Here is a 10618-nt window from a genome sequence, read left to right as displayed (position 1 = left end):
TTTGCTTTCGCCTAGAAACACACAGCGTCTCCCTGACATGCTGCTTCAACACTAACTGCGGTTACTGAAACCACGCCTTCTTTCTTTGCGTGCACATTTTAGCGGCATTATGCAAATATTTCCACATAGTGAGGTAGATATGTGGGGGCGTGTTAGAACGGGCCGTTTTAGGGGGGCGTGGCAGAGTCTTAACTTTGATAAAGAATATCTCTTTGGTTTTGAGACTTTAGTCTTTGCAACTTCAGGGATCTTATCTATGCACAATCAGCTTGTAACACTCCAAAGAGAAAGGAAAACTTGAAATCGCATCATATGACCCCTTTAAACTTTTTTAAATAATATATATTCTTTTTAAATTTTGTGTGTGTGTATTTTTTTTTTTTAAAGCTTTAAAGGTAAAAGTATGGCTGCCCTTGATTCCTCTAGAAATATAAAAGAAGGTGAGTGTTAGTAAATGCATTATGCAATAAATGTATACATCAAAAGACACATTTTCCACACATCAACGTGTATTATGTTAACATCACATCTTTGCTGTCCCAGCCGAGGATGCAGCTCGAATGCTGAGTGACGCCATCAACTCTAGAGACAAAGATGAAGCGACCAAATACCTGGATCAACTTTTGGATCTAAAACTCCCAGTGTGTGTCAAAATAAATCCTGAAGCGTACTCTCAAGACTGCATCAGGTATGCTGTTAGACTGGTTTTATTGCGGCGAGAAACACTTGTTGCTGGGGATCTGTAACTATATGTGATTTTTTGTTTGTTTTTTGTTTTGCTTTGTGTGATGGCAGGTTGAGAGTAGGAGTGGCGGACGCCGTGTCAGATGCCCACATCCCAATTACAGTGATGGTACCAGTTTACATGACAATATCAGAGCTGAAAGAAAAGGTAAACAGTGTTAGTGATGGACCTGAGAATGAAAATTCTTGTTTGATACGGAAACCCAAAATGATACATTTACTGGAGCCCTCATTTACTTTTTAGGTATTCAAAATTTGTCTTTCAGATCAGTCGTGACTATGACTTCCACCCGGCCCTCCAGCGCTGGGTGATCGGGAAGCGCCTCGCCCAGGACAGAGAAACCCTGTATCACTATGGGGTCAGAAGCCACAATGATTCAGCCTTCCTCTTCATCCTTTCCGCCCCGGCTGCCAATCTGAGCCGCGAACAAGAGAGAAAAGAGAAAGAGGATAGACGGATCGATGGTATCTAGCCTGTATTTCTGAGTTTAAAAAATAACAGCTTGAATATCAGTTTACTGAACCGCATTTCTTTCTTAATGAAGATATAATCGAGATCATTGATCATCCACCTCATCGCCCACCAGAGCTCGTCGCCAGAGGAGTTAATCACCCTCCTCTACCTCCCAAACCTCAGGTCTATCATTCTATCTATTCTTCAATCTGTTGCTCTATATATCGTTTTTTGTCACTATCTGCAGCTCTCTCGTTTAGTCTGTCGATCTCTCTATGTCATTTTATTAATTGTTCTATCTGTAGCTCTATCGTTCAATCTGTTGTTCTATTTGTCTCTATATCTATCATTCTGTTGTTCTGTCATTCTATCCATCGTTTTGACATTTTATTTGTAGCTCTATCTGTCGCTCTGTCTAATGTTCTGGCACTCTATATCTGTCACATTATCTATCATTCTTTCTGCTGCTCCATCATTCTGTTTGTTGTCATTCGGTCTATATCTCTAGCTATCATTCTATCTGTCGCTCTATCTTTCATTCTATCTGTCACTCTATCCCTCGCTCTGTCTTTCATCTGTTCATTAATCTGTTGCTATGTTTATATCGCTTTATCTGTCACTTTATCTATCGTTCTCTGTTGCTCGGTCATTCTATCTGTAGCTCTATCTATTTTTTGTCATTTTATCTGTCGCTCTATGGTTCTGATGCTCTATCTGTCACGTTATCTATCATTTTATTTGTCGCTCTATCATTCTGTCTATAGCTCGATCTATCATTCTCTCTGTCGCTCTATCCAAGTTTCTACCACTTTATCTGTCAGTTTATCTATTGTTCTTTGTCGCTGTAGCTATCATTCTATCTGTTGCTCTTTCTATGATTCTGACACTTTATCTGTCACTCTATTATTTTATTCATTGTTCTTTCATTCTATCTTCTGTCGCTTTATCCGTTTCTATAACTTTATCCGTCACATTATCTATTGTTCTCTATCACTCTACCTCTCATTTTATCTGTTGCTCTTTCTGTGGTTCTGATGCTCTATCGGTCACCTAAACTATTGTTCTTTCTGTTGCTCTATCATTCTATTTGTTGTTCCATCATTCTGTTGCTCTGTTATTCTATCTTTCTCTTTATCTGTCCCTCTATCTAGTTTCTATTGCTTTATTCTGTCACTTTAACTATCGTTCTGTCTGTTGCTCTATCATTCTATTTGTTGTTCCATCATTCTGTTGCTCTATCTAGTTTCTATCGCTTTATTCTGTCACTTTAACTATCGTTCTGTCTGTTGCTCTATCATTCTATTTGTTGTTCCATCATTCTGTTGCTCTGTTATACTTTCACTCTATCTATCATTCTATTTGTTGCTCTATCAGTCACTTTGTTTGTTGCTCTGTCTTCTATCTGTTGCTCTATCTAGGTTTCTGTTGCTTTATCCGTCACTTTATATATAATTTTCTGTCACTATCTATCATTCTACCTTTCACTGTTCTGTGCACTCTATCATTTGATATGTTGCTGTCTGTAGCTGTATTGTTCCATCTATCGCTTTATCTTTTGTTCTATCTGCCACTCTCTGTCATTTTACCTGTTGCTCTATCTATCTATCTATCTATCTATCTATCTATCTATCTATCGTAATTATAATCATTTTATTTGCTTTTATAGCCAGTTGGTTGGTCATGTTCTGGCTGCACGTTTATGAATAAACCAACACGTCCAGGTTGTGAGATGTGCAGCACAGCAAGACCTGACAACTATAAAGTACCTGACATGTACCAGCCGGATGAGGTGGAAACCAGGAGACTCCAGCAGGAGGAACTCGCCAGCCTGCAGTACGAGCAGGTTAGCTGAGGGGACCCAACATACTGGACTACAGTGAACTGTTAGATTGGACTGTGGGATGAAAACCACTCAAAAAACATTGTTTACATTTGTGGATTATGAAAGTACCTAACGTTATGCCTGCACCTGCGAAGCTTTACGGTTCAAAAAGATGAATGGAAAGTGAAAATGGGAAACATTCAGAGAGTCTTCATATGGATTTACCTTGCATCACAGAATGAAATGCAAAAAAGTTTCTCATCTGTTGTTAACTGAAAAAGTCATCAAAAATGAATGTTTTAATAATTGAAGCAAACTTTAATTTTATACAGTCATGAATAAAAAAAAATCTAAAGGGGGATTACTATTGTTTTTTTTAAATTACGCATTTATATTTACCAATATGATGAAATGCTAATTATTATATAATTATTATTAATGAATAATAGTAATCATCATAATTATATAATAATTAAATGATTGTAATTATAAATACTTGTATTAACTATTAATATTAGTTAAATATTTTATTAAAGAAATAATAATTACATTTATATATCATGTACATGTTGTATATATATATATATATATATTGTGTAACTCATAAATTATATACAACTTTTTCCTCTAGGATAAATTTAAATGTTTCGAGTTTTAGAGGATTTTATTTGCATCTTTTAGGATTGAGTCCGCATTATGATTTTCAGAATTTTTTACAACAGCATCTTTTCCTGATTTGGTCTATTGTTATTAAAACCAGAAATATAACGCCTGTTGCCTGTCCGTTTATTTACGTAGTCTGTGAAGGATGAACGGGAGAGGAATTTCCAAGAACTCCTTGAAACGGATTCCCACAGTCTGGTGGGGAACGTGGAAGATCTGGACTGTGCCATCTGCTTTTGCACCATCCTGCCAGGAGAAGGTGCTGTGCTGAGAGAGTGCCTGCATAGCTTCTGCAGGTGCTGTGAGATTGTTTATCAGTTACTATAAACAGGAGGTAGGGAAACAGACTGAAATACAACTTTGTATATCCCACAGGGAATGCCTGAAGGAAACCGTTCTGAACTGCACGGATGCCGAGGTGGCTTGTCCTTACAGAGACAATGCCTATTCCTGTAACTGCAAACTTCAAGATCGAGAAATCAGATCAGTAAGATCAAAAATGCAGTATGATTTAATTATTGCAGTTACCTGTTCACATAACTTTACTGTTTCCCACCAGCTTCTCTCGCAGGACGAGTACCAGAAGTTTCTAGAACTGAGGCTGAACATCGCAGAGTCCCGCAGTGAGAACAGTTACCACTGCAAGACACCCGACTGCGCTGGCTGGTGCATCTTCGAAGATGACGTGAACGAATTCACATGTGACATTTGCAACAAGACCAACTGTCTCCTATGCAAGGTGAACACAAAGTTTGTTGGTGTCTTGTTCACATCAAAATCTAAAAGTGCACGTTATGGTGACCTAAAGGACTGTGCATGTGCGTGTCAAGGCTATTCACAAGGGAATGAACTGCAAGGAGTACCAGGATGACCTCCGTATTCGAGCGCAGAATGACGACGCAGCCCGGCAGACCACACTGATGCTGGATGTAAGTGGAAAATTTATTAGCTCAACTTTCTCTGCTAATATTTGAAGTTATTGCCATTGTGAAACAGCACCCACTAGGGGTGGGAATTGTAAAGAATTTCCTCACCGGAATTGCAGTCGTTTTAATGGTTCCACTAACGAATAAGGAAATGCAATTGCATTGTGAAAGTTAAGATCATTTTAATAATAAGTAAATGTACAATAATTTGTTTGTTTGGGATTTGGACGACACTGGTTATACTGTATGTGTTCGATTGACTAAAAAGAGCCGATTCTTAAATGTAATTTGTTCAGGAATCAGACTACACTGGCCGTGCTGTCTGTGTTTGATTCACTAAAAAGAAACGATTCATAAGAGTCACTCGTTCGGGAAACAGACTACATTGGTCGTGCTGTCTGTGTTTGATTCACTAAAAAGAAACAATTCATAAGAGTCACTCGTTTGGGAATCAGACTACATTGGTCGTGCTGTATGCGTTTTATTTCCCAAATAAAGCAGCAGATTCAAGAGAGTCATTTGTTGGAGGTTCAGACTACATTGGTCATGCTGTATGTATTTAATTCACTAAAAAAAGCCGATTTGTAGAGAGACATTAGTTTGGGAATTAGTGATTTGGTTGAGGATCACACTACACTGGTTTGATTCACTACAAAAAGAGACGATTCATAAGAGTAATTTCTTTGCAAATCAGACCACGATGGTCACACTGTACATGTTTGATTCACTAAAACAGTCTGATTCAAAAGAGTCACTTGTTCAGGAATCATAGCACATTGGTCACACTGTATGTGCCTGATTCAAGAGTTGATTTATAAGAGTTATTTGTTTGGGAATCAGACTGCATTGTTCGTGCTGTATGTGCTTGATTCTCTACAAAGATCTGATTAGTAAGAGTCATTTGTTCAGGTACACCTTATGTTTTCAAATACACTAAAAAAAGAATCAACTTTAAAATATTTGTTACCTATTGAGCTGTTTTGCTTCCAGCAACTCCTGAATAACGGCGAGGCGATGAACTGTCCCAAATGTCAGGTGATCGTCCAGAAGAAAGATGGCTGTGACTGGATCTGCTGTCTGATGTGCAAGACCGAGATCTGCTGGGTGACTAAACAAGCCCGATGGGGACCTCAGGTTAGACACAAAAGTGTATAAATCATTAGTTCAGTGATTCACAAACATCAATTGGCTAATCTGGATCTGGTTTCGTCTCCTCAGGGTGCTGGAGACACATCGGGTGGTTGCAAATGTCGAGTCAACGGAGTCCTTTGCCATCCGCGCTGTCAGAACTGCCACTGATTCCACAAGCAAAAACATGCGCTACAGCAACAAAACACTTACAAAACGCCTCAAAATAATCCAGGCGGGGTTGATGCGCTACATACAGTTTGCAATTATAGCTTTTGCTCAGTCTTGTCATATCACTGGCACATTCATCTGGATGTCAGTACTTAATAGATATGTTCTAGGACTAAATATTCAGAAAATTAAAAATATCCGAGGTTTCATGGGATAGTATAAACTGGTGAAAAAGTGAATTTTTTTAAATATACGTCAAACTTTCTTAAATCACTACTGGCAAGCTGATGCTCTGGGACTTTGTGCAATGATATTGTAAGAGGAAAGCATTATTGTGTAAGAATATTCATTTTTTTTAAAGGCAATTTTTGTGTGTGTGTAAAATCATTGCTAAATATGCAATATGGAACAATGAAGGAACAAATCACATCAAAGAAGAAAACTACATTAAATATTAATTTAAAAGCAGAAGAAATGCAGCAAATGGAATAGAATGTAATCAAATGCGTAATTTCACTTTTTACGATGAACATAAAATGAATCAGACTACATTGGTCGTGCTGTCTGTGTTTGATTCACTAAAAAGAAACGATTCATAAGAGTCACTCGTTTGGGAATCAGACTACATTGGTCGTGCTGTCTGTGTTTGATTCACTAAAAAGAAACGATTCATAAGAGTCACTCGTTTGGGAATCAGACTACATTGGTCGTGCTGTCTGTGTTTGATTCACTAAAAAGAAACGATTCATAAGAGTCACTCGTTTGGGAATCAGACTACATTGGTCGTGCTGTCTGTGTTTGATTCACTAAAAAGAAACGATTCATAAGAGTCACTCGTTTGGGAATCAGACTACATTGGTCGTGCTGTCTGTGTTTGATTCACTAAAAAGAAACGATTCATAAGAGTCACTCGTTTGGGAATCAGACTACATTGGTCGTGCTGTCTGTGTTTGATTCACTAAAAAGAAACGATTCATAAGAGTCACTCGTTTGGGAATCAGACTACATTGGTCGTGCTGTCTGTGTTTGATTCACTAAAAAGAAACGATTCATAAGAGTCACTCGTTCGGGAATCAGACTACATTGGTCGTGCTGTCTGTGTTTGATTCACTAAAAAGAAACGATTCATAAGAGTCACTCGTTCGGGAATCAGACTACATTGGTCGTGCTGTCTGTGTTTGATTCACTAAAAAGAAACGATTCATAAGAGTCACTCGTTCGGGAATCAGACTACATTGGTCGTGCTGTCTGTGTTTGATTCACTAAAAAGAAACAATTCATAAGAGTCACTCGTTTGGGAATCAGACTACATTGGTCGTGCTGTATGCGTTTTATTTCCCAAATAAAGCAGCAGATTCAAGAGAGTCATTTGTTGGAGGTTCAGACTACATTGGTCATGCTGTATGTATTTAATTCACTAAAAAAAGCCGATTTGTAGAGAGACATTAGTTTGGGAATTAGTGATTTGGTTGAGGATCACACTACACTGGTTTGATTCACTACAAAAAGAGACGATTCATAAGAGTAATTTCTTTGCAAATCAGACCACGATGGTCACACTGTACATGTTTGATTCACTAAAACAGTCTGATTCAAAAGAGTCACTTGTTCAGGAATCATACCACATTGGTCACACTGTATGTGCCTGATTCAAGAGTTGATTTATAAGAGTTATTTGTTTGGGAATCAGACTGCATTGTTCGTGCTGTATGTGCTTGATTCTCTACAAAGATCTGATTAGTAAGAGTCATTTGTTCAGGTACACCTTATGTTTTCAAATACACTAAAAAAAGAATCAACTTTAAAATATTTGTTACCTATTGAGCTGTTTTGCTTCCAGCAACTCCTGAATAACGGCGAGGCGATGAACTGTCCCAAATGTCAGGTGATCGTCCAGAAGAAAGATGGCTGTGACTGGATCTGCTGTCTGATGTGCAAGACCGAGATCTGCTGGGTGACTAAACAAGCCCGATGGGGACCTCAGGTTAGACACAAAAGTGTATAAATCATTAGTTCAGTGATTCACAAACATCAATTGGCTAATCTGGATCTGGTTTCGTCTCCTCAGGGTGCTGGAGACACATCGGGTGGTTGCAAATGTCGAGTCAACGGAGTCCTTTGCCATCCGCGCTGTCAGAACTGCCACTGATTCCACAAGCAAAAACATGCGCTACAGCAACAAAACACTTACAAAACGCCTCAAAATAATCCAGGCGGGGTTGATGCGCTACATACAGTTTGCAATTATAGCTTTTGCTCAGTCTTGTCATATCACTGGCACATTCATCTGGATGTCAGTACTTAATAGATATGTTCTAGGACTAAATATTCAGAAAATTAAAAATATCCGAGGTTTCATGGGATAGTATAAACTGATGAAAAAGTGATTTTTTTTTAAATATACGTCAAACTTTCTTAAATCACTACTGGCAAGCTGATGCTCTGGGACTTTGTGCAATGATATTGTAAGAGGAAAGCATTATTGTGTAAGAATATTCATTTTTTTTAAAGGCAATTTTTGTGTGTGTGTAAAATCATTGCTAAATATGCAATATGGAACAATGAAGGAACAAATCACATCAAAGAAGAAAACTACATTAAATATTAATTTAAAAGCAGAAGAAATGCAGCAAATGGAATAGAATGTAATCAAATGCGTAATTTCACTTTTTACGATGAACATAAAATGCTCAATTATTAAAATGACTGATATATCAAAATACTGAAAAGTATTTTAATAATTAGACTACAGGGTTTTCCCCATATTGCATTTTTTAACATGTAGAAGCATTTTCATTCCATTGACAATATTCTCGTTTACAAAATTGGTGGTATACAATTTCTTTAACTAACCTCTTAAAATAAATAATAATTCACAAAAAAGCAGTGCAGAATTCATCAAAAAGAACAAGTCTTTTTTACTCAAATAATTTTACGTTTCTTTTTATTTAAACATATTTAGCAACATGGTCAAATGTGACACATTAACATGAGCGATCCAGAGACAACTTATGACAATCTCTCAAAGTGCAAAAAATAAGCAAGAAGCGTGTTCTTTAGTGCAAAATTAATGCAAAATAAAAGCATAAACAGTAGTTTTATGTGGATGGCAGCGTGTTATTTCAATAAATCATGATTCACCGATGTTTTAAACCAAGCAGTGTTAGAATCCTGAAAAATATCCAGTTGGATGTTACTCGAAGCGAACAATGTGACATGATTCAACACTGATCTGGAGTTCAATTAGAGCAACTACTTCTTTCACATTCACCGTTTACACACTGCAGAATCAAGGAATCTCAAGTTTGTTAATCAGCTGAAGTTATTCAGAAGTGGTTTCAATTCCAGCTCTGAGATTCGTGAAAACTGCATGTTATGTACTAAGATCAGCACTTATCACAAAAAATACTGTAATTAAGGTGATTCGGAGAGAGAGAGAAAAAACCTGCAACGTAGTGGAAAAAAATAACCTAAAAAAACATTAACATACAAATTACGAACATAATACAAAGTTGGTTCGTTCACTGCTTTTGTAAATGGTTTCTTTCTTTATTTTACACACACTTAACAAATGAGATTCGTACCCATAAGGGGTCCTGGACCAATCAGATTCGATTTCTAATTCTACAAACAAGTTTTCTAAAAATATTTTGGTCTCGATGTTAGCAAAGTACAATAAAGTACATGGTGTCTCAATCATGAATCAAAGTACATTTCTGAAAAAGCCATTCTTGTGAAATTGGTTGATTTTTTGTGAAAATTTACATGAGAATGGATTTAGAATGGTTGTTTTTGTATGTGAATTTCAAACATAAATTGTCATAAAAAGGAAAAAGTTTCACAAAGGACTTGACAACTTTCATAAAAGCATACTTATGAAAACTGCTATTCAATTTGGTTTGACAATTTATGCGAAAAATGTTTTTCAAACATTGTGTTGTTTTTGTGCATGAATTTTAAAACTATTGTATGTACATAGTTCATAAAATATTCTTATGTAAACTGTTTGCATTCAAAACAAATTCAAACTATTGTTACTAAATTGTTGCATTCAATTTAGTAAAAAATGTATTATGAGCAATGCACATGAATTACTGTCGTTATGTACATAGTTCGGAAAATCATTCTTAAATTGTTGCAGTCAATTTAATATGACAATTTACTTAAGAACAGATGTTTTGTACATTAATTTTGTATCATTATGTACATGATATGTCAAGGCATTCTTATGTAAATTGTCACATTCACTAAAACTTTATTTTACAAACAATATACTTCTTTTATATGTTAGGCTTAAATTTCAAAACAAAAACTCTTAAACTATCATTACTAAATGGTTAATATCAATTCAATGTGACAATTTACCCCCCGAAAAAAAGTTTTCAAACAATGAACATGAATTTTAAAAGGAATAGTTCCCCCCAAAATGAAAATTTGCTGAAATTTTACTCACCCTCAGGCTATTCAAGATGTTGAAGAGTTTGTTTCCTCATCAGAACAAATTTGGAGAAATGTGTAGCATTTCATCACTTACTTAAAAGATTTTTTTAACTTCAACCCGTTGCTCCTTGCCAAAATGAGTCCATAGTGACACTTCGTCCAGTGAAAATGTCCATCTCCTGTTGCCCTCCCACATCAAAATCCACCGACATATTTGTTGTCTTTTTTTCAAACATGCAGCTTTTTCTCTTCACAAGACATTAACTGATG

The 10618-nt window shown here is 36.5% G+C and overlaps 1 protein-coding gene across 2 annotated transcripts in view; it reads left to right on the top strand.

Moving 5' to 3' along the window:
- Positions 1–6410, top strand: part of LOC107573567 (ranBP-type and C3HC4-type zinc finger-containing protein 1-like) — an 8158-nt gene extending 1748 nt beyond the window's left edge. For both annotated transcript variants that reach the window (XM_016259995.1, XM_016259994.1), the window contains exons 2-13: positions 388–440; positions 544–688; positions 796–892; positions 1011–1209; positions 1290–1381; positions 2865–3041; positions 3819–3979; positions 4059–4170; positions 4243–4422; positions 4514–4612; positions 5600–5743; positions 5828–6410. In XM_016259995.1, coding sequence (XP_016115481.1) covers positions 404–440; positions 544–688; positions 796–892; positions 1011–1209; positions 1290–1381; positions 2865–3041; positions 3819–3979; positions 4059–4170; positions 4243–4422; positions 4514–4612; positions 5600–5743; positions 5828–5908 — 1524 coding nt within the window. In that variant the 5' untranslated portion in view covers positions 388–403 and the 3' untranslated portion in view covers positions 5909–6410. The remainder of the gene's footprint in view (positions 1–387; positions 441–543; positions 689–795; positions 893–1010; positions 1210–1289; positions 1382–2864; positions 3042–3818; positions 3980–4058; positions 4171–4242; positions 4423–4513; positions 4613–5599; positions 5744–5827) is intronic.
- Positions 6411–10618: the final 4208 nt, after the last annotated feature.

The sequence above is a fragment of the Sinocyclocheilus grahami genome, unplaced genomic scaffold (genome assembly GCF_001515645.1).
Source record: "Sinocyclocheilus grahami isolate Dianchi unplaced genomic scaffold, SAMN03320097.WGS_v1.1 scaffold1977.1, whole genome shotgun sequence".
In the NCBI taxonomy this organism is placed as follows: Eukaryota; Metazoa; Chordata; class Actinopteri; order Cypriniformes; family Cyprinidae; genus Sinocyclocheilus; species Sinocyclocheilus grahami.
Note: the sequence above shows the minus strand (reverse complement) of the source record. Positions and strands in the feature narration are given on the sequence as shown.